Source organism: Pterocles gutturalis, unplaced genomic scaffold, assembly GCF_000699245.1.
Source record: "Pterocles gutturalis isolate BGI_N339 unplaced genomic scaffold, ASM69924v1 scaffold9397, whole genome shotgun sequence".
Classification (NCBI taxonomy): domain Eukaryota; kingdom Metazoa; phylum Chordata; class Aves; order Pterocliformes; family Pteroclidae; genus Pterocles; species Pterocles gutturalis.
The window spans coordinates 5,243-22,804 of NW_010112738.1; the positions used below are offsets into that span (position 1 = coordinate 5,243).

Consider the following 17,562-nt stretch of genomic DNA (forward strand, 5'->3'; position numbering starts at 1 on the left):
TTTTTTCTTACACCTTCGTCTTTGCAGGATTTTCTGTCTAGAGCATGGGGTACAAGATGCAAGTTGCCCCCCCTGCCCCGTGTTTTCATACCCATCTCCAGATAGCATGAACTGATGGGTGAGGATATCCCTCCTTCCCAACCCACAGCTCTATTTTTCTAGTAAAACATAAGTGGGTTTGCATAAATGCATATGCAAATACAGCTATTTGATGCTTGGAAATTAAAGTGCACTGTCTAATGACAGTGCCCTCAGGTCTTCATTAGGGCTGAGGGCCCAGTTGTGGTGTAAACCTGTACAAACTGCTTTGCAGAACATATATCGACCAAGTCGTCATTATTTTTGAGAGCAGAATGGTTGAAAGTGCAGCAGAAACTGCTCATCTTTATTTTGTTTTATAAAGCTCACAGAAGAGGTAGAATCTACTTTGGCAAGGAAAGATGATCAAGTCTGCTTTCTTATATGTGGCTCCTTGTTGTATTTCATTACTTGCTCTTTCAATTTCCAGACATGGCAAGAGGTACCTACCAAATTCTTCAAATAACATGCAAAGGGGAAAAAAATGAGCCCTTGGGGGAAACTGTCATCTGGACTTGTGTAAGATAACTGGAACCCACCTGGATAGAAAATATGACTTTGAAAATACGGCAGGTCCTTTGGTTGGGATTAGGGTGTATTTTTTAATAGAGAAACTTAAAATACTGGAGGTTTTCTGTGTGTGTTAATATAATTATCTCTGGAATGTGAAAATAGAACAAAAAAAGAAAACCAAGAAAATCTTTAGGACAGCACACCTGTTAGTTTTCTGAACAGGATGACATGCTGGAGATGCAAAGAGTAGAGATCGGTAGCTTTCTTCAAAACCCACCATTACATTTTCATAAAAGCTTTTCTTTCTTGGTGTGGTTAGTTGGAACATTTATCTGAACAGCCAGGTTCTCTTTGGTCTCTTTTCTATATTTTTGGCATTCTTGGCTCTTAGATGAAATAGCCCTGTGGGTGAAATTGCCCTATAGATGTAATTTCTTTAATACAGCTCCGCTTGTTTGGTGCAGGCATACGCTGTATTATTTGCATGGCAAAAACAAGCTACCCAGTTCCCAGGCTGCCTTGACAGATACAGGATCTCTTCTTAGCTGCAGTCCCACAAACGTACCCAGCCTGGCTTCCAGGGGGTTTATCTTCCTCTTCAGCCGTTACTGTTAGCGTTATTGCTAGTAGTCATGTATTAGCTCTCACCTCCAGCTCCACACTGACACAAAATCTTGGAGCAAAATTCGGCCACAGTTTAGCCCATAAAACCTTTTAATCTGGTGTTTAAGGAAGAATAGAAATCAAGCTGTCGATTGACTTGTGGTTCTACTCCATTAACCACTTTTAACCATTTTAATGAGGTTGAATTTGCCACTCTGTTGCAGTAGCTTTTTAAGACAACAGTGTATTTAATAGTATATTTCCTTTAAATATATGCCTCCCTAGAAACAATGATAATTTTTAAAAATTTTATCTTATTTTTTTGTATGTGTTTCCTTCCACTGAAGAAGGTAAAGAGGAAGGGAGAAATTCTGTCTGCAAACTGTTAGAGCAGCGTCCTGCAGAGATCCGCACAGCAAAGATGTGCGCTGCTTCATTATTTTATAGCAACAGGTGTGCTGGCTTAGCGCAGAATGACTCTCTCATGCTTTCTCCCCTTCAATTACACCTCTTCCTGGAGCTGGCAGCTGCAACAGACATCAGCCTCGTCCCCTGCTGTACTGAGCCTCAGTAATTTGTTATTCCATATGGTTGAGGTCTGCAACCTGACCAGAAGCTCGGCGCCCTGCCCAGGGGCGAGGAGACCAAGCAGGGGTATGCAGCCCCCGTTACATTTTGGACTCCTGGCATCCCTCCATACTTGAGAAGGGTCTGGTTCCTGCTCACATCTTCATTCCTTGAGTGAACAGCATTCAGATAAACCCTTCTGTGACTCCGGTGGGAGCAGCTAGCCTGCAAAACACCCCGTGAGCTGCGGAGAGATCAGGCTGTGGCAGTGAGTGACTGGATTGGAGCTGGACTAATGGGAGTGCTGTAGTCTCTGTCTTACTTGATGTTGTCTTTCAGGGCTTTTCCTCCTCATTTAAAGTTGTATGTATGCAGGGAGGATGTGAATTAGGGGCAGCACTCAAAATAAATCCTGCAGTGATATTTTTGAGACTGTTTGTGCTTTATCAACATCACTTGTATTTTTCTTCCCCCTTCCCCCATTTCTATGTGTATTTTGAAGAAGTTGGCATTTAATTATTTGATGTTGAAGCACTAGTTGGACAAAAAGTATAGATTTGTGTGAGGAAGAGCTGGGAAAAGGAGATGTGTTTTTATATCAAGTTCTTCTAAATTTCACCAGTGGTTCTGCCCGACAGGAGAAAACATGTGCATATACCTTGGGAAAAATTTGGCACTAGTTTAATTACAGAAAACATACAGAAAAATATCCTGTTCTCCTGCTATTTTAAAATGCTGTAAATTATGTGGCTTCCTGTGATGTCATGTGTGTCATTGTTTAATGTGAGGTAGAGGATGGGAAAAGTCAGTGATGTACTTTCTGCACAAATTAACTTCAGAAAAGTTAGTGGTTTGACCTTTGTCCGTAGGAAGGGAAGAGATAGGAAAGCTGTGTTTTTAATGCTCAGAAAAGTAAGGAAGAATCATAAAGACAGGAAAGGGAAAATAACTTTTTAACACATGATCTCATTGTTGCTCTTTTCACTGGTAATTTATTAGCCCAGCAAATGTTGACTGTGACAATTAAACATTGCTTGACCTCACTGCAAAAGAACTGCTTGGTTTAACAGAACAAGCTTAATTCGGAGAGATCCTACTGTTCAGAGGGTTTGGGTTTTATGTTTGCTGTTGTGAGTGAAGGGATTTGTGACGTCCACCTGAATGTTGAGTAACTTGTTCTTTTCAGTGTTTTTTTCCAGTGATGTATGAGAATAGTTGCACTAGAGGCAAGGGACAGTTTGGGCAGCCAAGGGAGATACAGCTTCTTCCTGGGGTGTTGTGCATCAGAGAACTTCCATAGAATGGTGGATGGTTGTGTTTTGTTTCAGAAAATGCAGGAACTAGTGCAAGTGCAGTCGGTTAAAATTTTCACATCTAAACAAATCTACTTAGGGGTGACATCTGCCTCAAATATTTGACATCTGTTGGAATTTCAGTGAAGCTGCTCTAAGAAAGAGAAATACCAGATTAACTCTTTAAAACCTGCTTCTGACTCTTAAGGGGCAGCCTTAATTTCAGTAGTGAGGGATTTTTTTAGCATGTGTTCAAGGAAAATTTCTGGGATCAAACTTTTCATGCATTAGTGACACTATCAGGCAAAAAATCTGGTGACTTAATGTCTCTTTCATGCATATGCAAAAAAAAAAAGGAGCGAGGGAAACCTGCTTTGCATTTTTTTTTAAGTTATTCAGTGGCTTGCTTTAGGAATAGAGTGTGAGTTTTGCGTGTGGGATCCTTCTAAAAAAAAAAAAGAGTGAGGGAAACCTGCTTTGCATTTTTTTTTTTAAGTTATTCAGTGGCTTGCTTTAGGAATAGAGTGTGAGTTTGGCGTGTGGGATCCTTCTGTGTCCCCTTTGAACTTGGACCTAGACACCAGGCTTGGTCTGTGAGTCAAGGGGTGTCCTAGTGCTCTTGGACTCCAGGACACTCACACACATATCTGAGTGCTTCTGTCTAAGCAAAGTGCTGGAAGAGTAACGGTGCCCCGGTGTCTTGGAAGAACCTGTTTGTCTTGGCATGAAGATGGGGTTTTTTTGCAGTTAGTTTGTAATTCAGCTTTTTGGTGAAGCAGCTATCTCCAAAGCACCTTTCTTAATCTGAGCGATACGGTTATGTCATGTATACACGCTCCTGTTCTCTCCTGTGTGCCCATCAGGTTTTGGGGACAGGGCAGGAGGCTCAGGGAGAGAAGATGGTAGCCTGGCTTGCTTTTGCTGCTTTTTGTGCTTTTTCGGTACCCTCCCTTTAAGGCAGGCTATCCTCGGAGGGTTCCTCCAGTCCTGCTTGGCAATGGAGCTGGGAAAACAGAGGTTCTGGATCCGGGCAGATGTGAAGGGGAGTAACTTCCCCTTCCTTGTGCATGGATCTCCCTGCCTTTGCCTCTCCTCTTCCCCCCATCACCCAAAAATCTCAATCTGTAACAAGACTAGCTTTTAATCCTTTGAGTAGCTTGGACTTTGCTGTGTGGCGTTCAAAGATAGAAGCTGAGGCCCTGAAAAAGAGCTAATTCTTCTATCTTAGCCTATCTGGTATCACGTTCGTGTTCTCAGTTAAAAAAAGGCCTTTGTTTCCTGCTGGTGAGGAGGCCTTGGGAGTGTGGTGAGACTTGTAGTTTCTGATGTGTTTCTGTGATCTCATAGGAGCATACAGTTGGAGCTTAATTGGTGGTCAGTTGGGGTTTTTTTGAACTACATAATTTTGTTTAAATTGCACGTTTTGTAAACTGACTTGAAGAGTTAATACCTGTTTTAATACTGACTTGTAAGAACATAGTCCAGGTTAAAAATAAAATTACAGCTGTTAGGACCGGGCTGGGTTCAAGGCCTATATAGTAATAGTATTGTCTTCAGAAATAAATATCTGTCCTTATTAGCAAGGTTTTGGGTTACAGGCCATTACGTGATTAGCAGGATCACAAGTGCAGCAGAATAAACTGCGTGTCAGCATTCTAACGCACCAGCTTCCCAGCATTTCTTTGCATGAATAAAACTAAGATGCAGAACTGCGGTTTGTTCTTGGCTCCTCTTCCCTGGCCCTCTGTGAAAACAAGCTCCCATCTGGCAAACCAGGTAGCTAACGCCATCGCTGTGAATTCAAGCTATGCAGTAACCGGATATAAGGAAAAGAGTTCATGCTTAGACATGCGCTTCTAGATTTGACTACCTTGTTTTTACCGGATATAAGGAAAAGAGTTCGTGCTTAGACATGCGCTTCTAGATTTGACTACCTTGTTTTTAAGACAGATGTGAATTTGCCCTACGGGAGGAAGAATATGTTTTTTTCCCTGTATAGCCTAGTCCTTCAGAACTGAGTCTCTAACGCTGTGGCTTTTCCCTCTTTCTCCCTTTGCAGTCCTTCCTCCGGTGCTGGTTCCCAGGCACAGTGAATACAACCCTCAGCACAGCCTCTTGGCCCAGTTCCGCAACCTGGGACAAAATGAGCCCCACATGCCGCACAACGCTACTTTCCCGGACTCTTTTCAGCAACCCAACAGTCACCCGTTCCCCCACTCGCCCAACAGCAGCTATCCAAACTCACCTGGAAGCAGCAGTAGCACCTACCCGCATTCTCCAGCCAGCTCAGACCCAGGAAGTCCTTTCCAGATGCCAGGTATGGTCAACTTCTGTTCCTCTTCAGAAGGGAGAAGGTGTTTGGACATCACTGGTATCGTGATTTTTTTTTTTTTGCCTAATAATACCAAATTATCAGCCAATGCTTGTGTTCAATAGTGAGCTGAGAGATGTAAGGTAATAAAAACTATGTAATTTCTTTGTCTATCAATAATATTGAGGATTTTCTCTTTCAAACACAGTTAAAACATTAAAGTAAAACTCTTTGGGGGCGGGAGGGATTAAAAATGTTTTGGGAGCCAGTTCAGCAGTTTAGCCCACAAAGCAGAGTGTGTAATGCACAAGAAGTGCAATACTACAGATCATCCTTGCTTAAGAAAGAGATCGTCATAAATTCTGCCCAAGGCTTTAGTTCTGTAGAAGAATGATGTTTCTCAAGGGGATCATGCTACTGTTGCTTGATAAAATTTCTTCACATAATGATGTAATTCCAAGAAACAAATATACTTCAACTGGAAAACAGTTCCTAAGGCCCTGAAAAGAAGTCTTCAGGCTGTTTTACTTCCTAGAGTCAAAGAAGTAACAACCTTTCTTTCTCTGTTGACTGATGTCTGCAGAAAATGCTGTGAAGCCCTTTATTTTGTCTTTACATGCGTATGGATAAAAATACTGCAGAAGCACTCTTTGACAGATTTCTTGATCTAAATGCTAGAAGGAGTCCATACAAGTGCTTACTGATGTTCTGTTTGCATGTTTTCTTTGGGAGCAGCAGACTTGTGAAAATCTGGTTTCTATTAAGTGAAATTAACAGCCATAGATTTCTGCTGCAGATAGTTGTTTCTCTTGAAAATTCTTCTCTTGTGAGTGAAGACTACTGAATTTGCAGAGGCAGGAGGGAAGGAAAGAGTTTGTATTGGCTTTTCTAAAAAATGTGAAAAGTTGCCGCAAAACCAGCTGTCTCTCCTCTGTGTGGTTTTTTGGTTGTCTTTTTTTTTTTTTTTGTAACTATGATTGGTGTGGTTGGGGCTCTTCCAGCAGAGATAAAGGCTTCTCTAACAAGGTCTTCCTGACCACTGGCTTGTAGAAGTTCACTTGATCTTTGAGGGGTCTGTTCTATCCGCGTGCCCATAAAGAGAAGGCAACAGCTGCAGTGAAGAAATTGAATTAGAGGAGAGGTCAAGAGACTGACGTCCTTGATGCTTAGCTCTGGACAGTTGTCTGTCTTGCACTAATGGAGAAAGAGGATGACTTGTGGAAAATACAAAAAAAGGCAGTTACCCGGAGACCTTGAAAACTTTGTAGATATTGGCTAATTTATTGCCTGTGGCCTTATAATCTTGTTCCCTGACCGTGCATCACTAACATCATGTTCGCACACACACAAACATCTAAGGCTGAGTAAAACACAAGACTTAAACTCCAGTGCAGACAGTTAAGCTTTTACTGTGGCTCTGTTGTCATCTCTGTCTTTCTCTGCTGCTCTCTCATCCAACTGAGAGTATCCAAGTAAGGGAATTAACAATGTCCCTGCCAACACTAGATGTAAAGCTCTCAAAAAAAAAAAAAAAAGCCCCCTAAAAGCACCCCACAAAAACCAAGACCTACAAAGCAGTGATATGGTTCTCTTGCCTTTTGTTGATGCTAATTTGGTTTTCAGGGCTTTGGAGGCACCTGTGATTATTTGCTGTGGTAGTTTGCAATCCATGCTCTCAATAATGGAAGTAAATGTGGGATGAGCAGCAGCCACGTTCACCAGAGACAGTCCCGTGGTAATCTAATCTCAGCTTAATCTAAGCTTGCAAGGGTTTCTCTTCTTTGGCGTGTACCTCTGTGCGATTGATCGGGGGAGAGTGTCCTCTGGTGCATTGGGAAATGGTGACATTGGCAACTTCCTGCAGCTTCTAAGAAGCCGTTTGGGAAGCTTTCCCAGAAGTGACATAGGGAGCTGGAGACCAATGGGAGTACCTGGCTGGGATGCTTCAAACAGGGCAGAAAGGTAGTGGCAGTGTTTTAGTGAGCACGGTCGCTGTGCACGGGCTAGTTTTATGCTAGTGATGCAATCCTGAACAGGGCAGTGCAGCCGGTATGAGACACTGGCAGATAAATTCCAGACCCAGATGGGTAATTTGGGCTCCTGAACACTTTCCACTGTTTTCTGTCTAGGGAAATAGAGCTAATGCTTTGCAATGGCAATAATGAAGTCCTGGATATATCTGGGATGTTTGCATACTTTGCTGGTAGAATCATGTTGGAAACAGAAACATTAAAACTGAAAGTTTTCTGCTCCAACTACTGCTCAGATTTACCATATTCAATATTTACTTCTGGCTTGGTCATGAGAGCTTTTTGTGCCTTAATGTCTATATGGCCCTTTCAACCTGCAAAGAATGTGGGCTGGAAACATAGCGGAGCTTTCTTTTGTGGCTTGATGGGGGGAAGTGACTTCTTGTTATTGCAGTTGTGCTTAATATGCACAGTAATTCTTTGCCTTCCTGATTCAAGGTCCATGGTTACTTTCTCACATTTCTGGTGAGTGGAAGTTTGTAGCTGAGTCAAACTGGAAGCATTTCCAGGCTAAAACTGTTTATGTGGGTATGTATATATACTTTAAAGAGGGGATCAGACTCGTGTATCTCTGCCTTTTCTATATTTAGCTGATACTCCCCCTCCTGCGTACCTGCCTCCGGAAGATCAGATGACCCATGATACCTCCCAGCCAATGGATACCAACATGATGGCACCCGCAATTCCCCCTGACATACACAGAGGAGGTAAAAACACTTCCTTCTCATCTTCTGCTTCGCTTCTTAAGAGTAAAGAACTTTCAGAACTTGCTTTTAATAATTGAGTTTTAATATTGGATGTATGTTGTTATGGAAATTTTTAGCTGTGGAAAAGGAAAAAAAAGCAGACGTAATTTTTTTCTGTTGTTATAAGGGATGAAATAGTAAAGTTGTAGATAACAGAAATGTAAATATTTATTTAGGACAAGAAGCTATCATGTGACTTTTTAAAAATGTAAAATATATGGGTTTTGTTGTTTTCTTACTCCCAACTCATGACCAAATTTAATTTTATGTTTTGTATCTGGAACTTTCACTAATCACTGAACAGAAAGAATTCCTACGATGCTGCACTTCTGCATGCGATGCTGAAATTACACATGTGCAAGGAAAGGAGTCTCTTTCTTTGTTTACACTGATCTATTGGAACAGTGCAGTTAATGCTATATAATGCCAACTGGATGACAGTAGATATGGCCAAGTATAGCTCCCCAAAAAAAGACTTGATCAGAGGATGGCTGCTGATACTGTTAGTTATGTAAACGCCTGGAGACATTTTACATGGGCAACTGGAATATCTGAGATGGTATATCTCATAAAGTTGTGTTTTCTTACTTAGAATCCCAAATTCTAAACTTCAGTCCTGAAAGACTATGCTCTGCTTTTAATAGTTTACCATTCTCCTGGTGATAAGGGCATTTGGGTGTTTTTTAGTATTCTGTGTTGTTCCACCCTCTTTCCCCATATTTGTTCCATCTTTGAGTCATGCAGTGATAATACTTGGTTCAGAATTCAGAGCTGTCTGCCTGAGGTGTGGCATTGCTACAGATTTTAAAATCTGTATTAAAAAAAAATAATGAATTGCTTTATGTGCTGTGACACAGACATCTTTTTACACATTGCTTTTTAAAGCCTTTGCAGCCAGCCGTGACTGCTGAGCAAAGGATTTAGTGCATTCATCACATTGTGAGAAATAGCCTCTTTAGAGAGCACATAAACTTACACAGTCGTGGCCCACGCCAAGAAAGAGCAGCAAGCTGGGTGCTGTGCCAGAATAATTATCAAGATCACAAGCATATGAACAATTTAACTGTTGTTTGGTTTTTGTACTTGTTTTGTTGCTAAGCTTAATGTCTGGTTTCAGGAAGTGTATTTGCCCTCTTAGAACAATTTGGATGCTTTTGTGCTAACCTATTTACTCTCTGCGTGGAATGAGTTTTGCATGTGATAAACCCCATCTGCAGCATTTCCACTTCTCACTGAGCCAGTACACTCTGTGTGCATGTATAGTCCTGGCTGGCCCACAGTACGTTTATCAATGTTTATGCCTAACTGCAGTCCTTTGCATGTTTGTCCCTCTTGGAAAATATAGGAGTACTGTAGAATTCTGTTCTTCTGTTACATTCTATTATGCAAGAATTGATAAAGAGACATTGATTTAAATTTTTCTTCTTTTTAACGTTCAACCATTTCAAAATAAAAATTATCTATTAGTATTTTTCCTTCCTAGTGGTTTAGTAAAATGGATTTTCATCTCTTGTCTCTTCATTTCAAAAAAGAAAAAAGATAACTTACTTCTGTGTGCCTTCATGTGTTTACTATATGCATATACTATTCGTATATGTATGCTGCAATTGCACTCTTTAAAAAAAAAAAATCACTGCAGGTTGTAAATGAAGAGTTTTTACTGGGAACTTACTGCAGCATTTTTTGCTGCAAACTTCTTCATGGTGATTTGTTAGTCTTAAGAGATTTGGTTTAACAAGCTGCATCCTGTCAATGGAGTTGGGTAATTTCCATTGTTGGCCCATGCTGGGAATAGAGAGACTGAACGCACCTGCTCTGCATGACTTAAAGCAAATGTAAGGAAGTTAGTATGAAATCTGTGTGAGAGAGATATGATTCATTCTGTAAGAATGGCCAGCTGGCAAGATTTCTTCCTGACTTTGAGAACTGGGGCAAAGCTGCAACTTTGGTAATTGCTGGCATCTTCATGGGAATTAAAAGTGTAGTAACCTCTTACTGATAATTAATGATGGATTTTTGTTTTTTTTTTATTGTTTTTTTACAGTGACGTGAAAGGATAGAACATGCTAGGGTATCAGGAAAGATGAGCTCTTTTTTACTAGTGTTTTAAGCAACTTATTGGTCAGCAGTAGACGTTATGCCGGAACATTTTGCACAGTGATCATAGAATCATAGAAATACTTAGGCTGGAAAAGACCTGATGTAGGGTGTGTTATCTTGGTTTTGATTATTTGCCACCTTTTGTATCTGCTAAGTACTGCTGGGTTGGGGGGGGGACGACTTTTTTTCATTTTGCACATGTCAGAAAACTTATAGCGGTATAATCTGTGAACAAAGGAAAATATGAATGCTGGTCTTCGTTCGCTGATTTCAGTAAAGACTTGGGGCTGGGAGAAGGAAGCCTCTGGCCAGAGAAACAAGTTTTCCTGTAACACCAGTCTGATTTTCATTTTAGCACTTTGGCCTGTAGTTGGAGCTTTAATCTGCAGAGTTGGTATCTTAGTAGCAAGTTTGACTGTGCTAGGTTTAGCAGTGAAATAGTCTCCTCTGTTTAAAAGAAACCACACAAAGCAACCACATCCCTCTGCCACCCTCCTTTTGTTTAGAGGCAGTTTAATAATTTGCGACTGCATTTGGCACTTGAAAGAATGTGCACTGAGTGGAGCCATCTGAAGAAGCCTATGCTTTTGTTGGACACCCCCGGGAAACTTTTTGGTAAAGACGTTCGGCATCATCTGGAGAAATTGTTCCCTGTGCAGAGGCACAAGTGTTACCTCAAGACTACCATGTGTTTGTAGAGCTTGATGGGTAGAAGTCGTGAACCAGGAATTTCCTGGCGGTGTTCTGCGTGATTCCCAGCTTCAGTTAGGAGCTGCTGAGGAGGAGCTTCCCAGAGTCAGGAAAACCACGTTCTGAGAAATCATTGCTATTAATCACCAAGTAATTCTGTTGGTGATGAACAGTTGCAGATTTTGCATTTGGTAGCACTTGATAAATAAAGGGCACTCATTAAATAATATGTTCCTCCATTCAATCTGCTCTTCAGTCCAGCAGAATTGTTAGGATCCTGCGCATTATGCCCTTGTTCAGCCTCCAATCCCAAGCAGTATGTATTCATATTGCAGATGTGCCTTATGCATGTTCTGCAGACAAATGTCAATGTCTCTTAGTTTTTTAAGTCTCTTACCCTTCCCCCAAGAAGCCCAGGAGAAAGTTTTGTGGGTGCCTTGAGTGCTGACTGTGTATTTAAGCTACCTTGCCATATTTCTTGGTACCCAAAGTTACAAACAGTCTCTTGTGCAATTGTGTTTCTCCCTGTCACTGTATGACTTTGCAGGAAGCACAGAGGTGACTTGTAGTTTGGTAGCTGAGTAAAACGAACTGAAGTAGCAGTTCATTTACTGAATTGGAAAGAAAGCTGAGCTGTGTAATTGCAGTGTTTCTCTGCTCTCTGGACCCACACCATAGCATGTTGTAGAAAATGTGGCAGGGATATTGGGGCGCTGCTTGGTATCTGCCTGGGAGCATCCTGCACTTTTCTGTGGATTTCTGTGGCCAACGTTTGTCTCTTGTGAGTCTTGTGCAAGTAAAGTTGAGGTGAAATTATTCTATCGTATGTCTGTGGCTATGAAAAGTTCAAAAATAACTGAGGATAGAAGAGCGTTCATTTAGCTGCAGTTGCTTATCCGGCTCGTCTTTCAGTGGTCCTCAGCCAAAATCTGCAGGTTTATGAGTCTTTACTCAAGCCTCTGTTCCAGCACCGTTAGATTGTAACCTTTCCATTGTTGCTTTACAGATGTTCAGGCAGTTGCTTACGAAGAGCCGAAGCACTGGTGCTCCATTGTCTACTATGAGCTGAATAACCGGGTTGGGGAGGCGTTCCATGCTTCTTCCACCAGCATCCTGGTGGATGGCTTCACTGATCCTTCAAACAACAAGAACAGGTTTTGCCTGGGGCTGCTCTCGAACGTTAACCGGAACTCCACCATTGAGAACACCAGGCGACATATTGGCAAAGGTGAGTTTTGGATCTTTGCATCTGGTTTTGAGGAGGGGAGTTTCACCTAGACGTGACAGCCTGGGCCACTTGCCTCAAGAGCAGTCTGGTCTTCCCAAGTATGTGGGATAAGTGCTTGTATTGGTAAATACATAATTTTGTGGACAGGTCTTATAAGCAAAGTATTGTTCTTACCTGATGTGTAACTACAGGAAGCTTTTACCCTTAATCAATTTTTAATTGCCCAGAGGCTATCATAATCTTAATTAGAATGAGACCTTAAGGCAGTTTGTCTAATTAAATGTCTTGATTTATCTTGATTATTGGTGTACATAGAAATCTAAATTTTTAGCTAGTCTTAATTCCAACATAAATGAGCTATCCTAACAGGTATTTAGAGAGACAACCTGCTAAAACAGTTTTTCCAAATGCATTTTTCACAGCCTGGTGATGCTTTGTGGGAAATTTGTGTTTATCTTTGATGGCTGTGAGAGTGTCCTGCAAAAGAGAAAAGCTTCTGTTTTATGTCTGACTTAATACAGTCCTGTTTTCTGAGACCTTGCCTATAATGCAGATGACCGTCAAAATTGGCATTGCCCCCTGCAGTGGGGTATTCCTGACAGACAATTTTTTAGGTGTTTACATTATTGGTAAACTCTAAATTTTTTGAAACAGTTGAGGGTTCAGCATGCCCAAGTAGTGGAGTGTATGTGCCAATTAATGAAGTATCTTCCTCCTCCTTAGAGGAGGAAAGAATTGAAACTGAAGAGAACTGTCAGGTCTTCCAGTTTGAGCCCAGTCTGGAGAGCTTTTCTCTACATGAGGACTTGAGCAGCTCTCAGCAGTGCACCACACCTGTGCTGAGCCACTCATGTCCTAATACTTCTTCCTTCTTTTCCTCCCCATCCATCTTCCCAAGTATCAGGATATTTATTTAACACCTCATTCATTTTCCTGCTAAAAGTAGCCCAGCTGCAAGCAGAGTTCTGCTGAAACACTTAACTGCATATGCACCAAAGCAGAGTGGAAGAGACAAGGATGCTGCTGAATAAGTAAATGTATGCAACTAATGATGATGTAGAACTGTTAGTCTTTGAAGAAGGAGGAGTAAAGCCCAAATTTGAAGGCATAGCCATAAATGGTTTTGCAGATCAGGTGGGGGTATATGTGTACCCACAAAGGTACGTACATAGTCAGTGGCAAAATCTGGTCGAGTCAATGCTTTCTGACTGGACTTCAATTTAGTTTTCAAATTCTATATATTCACTTCTCTGAGTCAGGACATTGAAAGGCTTAAACAGCAAATAACCCATTTTTAAATATAAAAGGCAAATTTTCTTGCTTTCTCAAAGCCTTTGGAATTGAGTCCTATTTGCAGCAAATCTCCACAAATGTTCCCTGTATGTTGCCCTTCTGGGGCTTGCTGCCATCAGAGACAGGTGTGGGGGAGCAGGCAGTAGAAGGAGAAAGAACTGTAAAATTGGTGTGAACCCTCATTTGACAGATACATCTGAGGAATATAAAGGCCATTTTATTTTTCCAGCTTTCTGGAATTAAACGGAAAAGGCTCATGCTACCCAAAAGAGCATTCAGGACTTTGACCAGAGAATCCAGCCTGGGGCTGCGTTATTATCTACAAATCATGCAGCTCATGCTACCCAAAACACCATTCAGGACTTTGACCAGAGAATCCAGCCTGGGGCTGCGTTATTATCTACAAATCATGCAGTAGGTTTCTGCTCTCTCTTTGCATTCCCAATTATTTTTACATAAATACAATGAGAAACAGGTTCATACAGTCAAGCCATCCAAATGTACTGCATCAAAACTACTGCAGTGCTTGCTAATTTATTGTTGTTGAAGTTACAACATGTTAAAATGGAGGAAATACTGATTTCGTTTATCTATACATACTATACACCCTCCTTTCAAATCACCTACTGATGAAACAGAAAAGTAAAAATCAAGTTTCAAGACACACAGATGATGATCTGGTTTGCAGTTGAGGTTTATCTCTTTAAGCAGAAACATATCTCTGTGGAGACAGCATGAAAAAGATATGCAGTGTGACTTCATCTAACCCCAGTGTCAACCTTCCCTCAGGTGTTCATCTCTATTATGTTGGTGGGGAAGTGTACGCTGAATGCCTTAGCGACAGCAGCATTTTTGTGCAAAGTCGGAACTGCAACTACCATCATGGGTTCCACCCCACCACAGTCTGTAAAATCCCTAGTGGTTGCAGTTTGAAGATTTTCAACAATCAAGAGTTTGCTCAGCTTTTGGCTCAGTCCGTGAATCATGGCTTTGAGACGGTGTATGAGCTTACTAAGATGTGCACTCTCCGTATGAGTTTTGTAAAGGTATGTGAAAATTTGCTTGAGATTATTTTGTAAGCAAAGTAGATTATTTTTTTGTAGTGTGGTGATTTTGAATGATACATTGATTCCCTCCATCAACCTGTTAATAGCTGTTGAATTTATGGAATCATGTTTGTTAAGTGTAAGACAAATCTTAATGAAATGAAGTTGTCTGTGGACAAAAACCTCTTCTGATGCACGTACTTTGAAAGCTTGAGGTGACTTGCAGAAGGTGTTTTTTCACATAAGTCTCTAGTCACTTGTGAAGCATTTCTATCATGTCTGTTATCTGTTCTAATTTCATTGAATTGCCTCTTGTAAATTTAGTGTTTCAGTTGGATCGTTGTATTTAATGTGTGTCTGGATCGTGCATGTGTGTCTAAAATTATTTGCATATTTACTCTGGAATTATGGGGCTTGTCTTTCTAATTTTGAGGCATATGGCAAAAATGTGGTACAAGTAAGTTTTGAAAAGTATTGAGTCATGAAATACTTGGTCTAAAAGTGGAAAAGCCACCAATTCATTACATCCATCAGCTTTTGCCCTTTTTTTTCCCATTATTGTGGTCCATGCCATCTCCTGCTCTGTAAGAGGCCCAGCTGAACTTTGTGCTTCTAGGTGGCCTTTTTGGAGAGGTGAGCTGGGACTGCAGTGTGCGTCATTATAACGGTTGTGGTAACGTAGCTAGCGTAGTCCTCTACGTCTGTCTTGACCAGCAGCTCCCAAGTGAGGAGCTGCAGTAATTATTTGGAATAATATGAGTACCTTTGTATCCTAGGGGTGCACGCAAGGTCACGATCTGTGATGTGGCTATGAGTGTAACGTGTGTACTGATATAAAAGGGCTGGTCACATAAATGAAAGTAGTCAAATGAAGATGGTAGTATGCTGAAGCGCTCTTGAGAGCAGGATAGAAGCTTACAGATGTGTTAGGACAGAGATTTGTGAAATGGAATAGGTTGTTTAAAGCTCTGCATCCTGTAGCGTTGTCTGAACAGTTGCACAGGACCTCCTGCTTACTGGATGTTGTGCTGCATAGTGTCCAGAGCTGCTGCCACCTGTGCTGGAAGCTGGGTAGTCCCTTCATTAGGGGTTCGTATAGAGCAGACCCAACTGTACCTGCAGCTATCTTAGTCTGGTCTCCAGACCTGCTCCAAAAATGGTTCATGTACAAAATGATTTTGAATGCTGTTTAAATATCTGCTTATATGATTGGTAATTACTGGAACTGAATCGGGTGTAAGCTGAAACAAAGCCTATCTTGTCTTAACTGGAGAAAGCCTACTGGGGAGTGACCATGCCCTCTTTCTCCAAAGAGGAATGATTCAGACTTATTGCTTGGTTTATTGTATCCATCCTGCGAATGATGCTTTGGTTCTTGTCAGACAGATGCCTCACCCCCACTTCCATAATGTCAGTCTGTGACCTTGGTTTTTAATATGTTGATCTGTTTGGCAGCATTTCCCCTCAATTTGTTCTATTTTTGGTCTTGGCAGAGAAGACTTGATTATTCCCCCCCACTTCAGAGGCTTTTATTGGGTCATCATGCAGCTGGCAGTGAGGTATGGGGAAATTCTGCACTGCCACAAGTTATGTCTTTGAGAATTTAAAGACTTCAGTTCCAAGAGATCGCAAAATTACACTTTCTCCAAATTTATTGATTTATTTTTACTTCGGATTTGTTTGTTGAAATGTGACTATAGTTAGTGCATCAAGGGTGTTCTGCTACCCTGCTGATAAGCACTGTTGAAAGCTAGATTATTTTTTGGTAAGAAAGAAGATAATTGACGTGTGCTTCTCATGTATTTGATATTATAAAATAAGGTGATTTTTTTTTTTCTTTCCCCACTTATGATTCTGTTTCCAGGGTTGGGGAGCTGAATATCATCGCCAAGATGTAACGAGCACTCCATGCTGGATAGAGATACATCTTCATGGTCCCCTTCAGTGGCTGGATAAAGTACTTACTCAGATGGGCTCTCCTCATAATCCTATTTCTTCAGTGTCTTAAAAGGTCCCAAGCTCCTGCATTTTGGATACAATTGAGCCTTGCATGTACTTGAAGGAAGTATGAGTCAGACACATACTTTTTTTATTTCTTTTTTTTTTTCCCCTGAACTGGCAGCAGCTGAATAAGAGCCATGAAAATACTTGACTTCTGTGACCAACTGTTGGATTTAGAAAAAAAAAAAAACAACCGCAAAACAAAACAAAAAACCCCACACCTTTGACATACTGTTGGTATCAAGAATTTTAGTTTACATTGTAAAGTACTATTGCAAAGTTGATTTGCAGGGCTTAGTGCAACGGGGACATCTGAGACAAAACCACAGTCTGTCAGACGGAGTTCCCGAAGGATCTTCCTGTAGCTCGCACTCTGAGATTCTCTTTCTTCCTTACATTCGGCACTTGCTGTTTTCCACTGTGTCCTCTGCAGCTAGGAGCCGGCGGTGGTGAAGTCTGCTTTTTGCAGGCTCTCTGCAGTACATTTTAAAACCATATGTCTAAGTTGATGATTGCTGTTCTCTTTAAAAGAAAAAACAGTCATACATTTTAATCTCAATAACTGTATAATAATCTTTGAAACTGTGTCCTGACCATACTGCTGCAAGAATGTTAGGTATGTTTTTTGCTAAATGTATGTATGGTGTATTTGAAAGTTTAGAAATTAATTAGATTTAGACCATAAAGGAGTTAGGAATATTTGAATGGGGGGAGGTGGGAGCGGGATGGGAAAATGACAACTGAAATGTAGAATATATTGTAAACATAGCTTGTTAGTTTAAACTGAGGTCTGAGTTTTGCTGTGCATTTCATTTTTGTAGTGGCTTCATCTTGTTAATTCTGACTATTTTTGCCTCTTCCTTTTCCCCCAAAACAATTGTGCAGCTGGTTAATTCTTTTACCCATGAAGAGGACAAAGCGATTAATTCCTGCAGTTTGAAGGCTGCAGCTCTATGTATTTCAAGACAAAATTGTACAAAGTGCTCTTTAACTATTGAGCGATTTTATACAGTTTATGTAACAGAAGTAGGCTTTTAATTTTGTAAGAGAATCTTGTTTTGCCA

At 40.9% G+C, this 17,562-nt stretch overlaps 1 protein-coding gene across 1 annotated transcript; it reads left to right on the plus strand.

The window, feature by feature from the left end:
* Window positions 1-4,010: 4,010 nt before the first annotated feature.
* LOC104462286 (mothers against decapentaplegic homolog 1) lies at window positions 4,011-16,692 on the plus strand (the record flags this gene model as incomplete). The annotated part of the gene is made up of 6 exons (XM_010074176.1): window positions 4,011-4,099; window positions 5,113-5,370; window positions 7,985-8,101; window positions 11,937-12,158; window positions 14,241-14,497; window positions 16,362-16,692. Coding segments are annotated over 6 exons (1,087 nt in total), but the record flags the coding sequence as incomplete, so codon positions are not given.
* Between the last annotated feature and the right edge of the window lie 870 nt (window positions 16,693-17,562).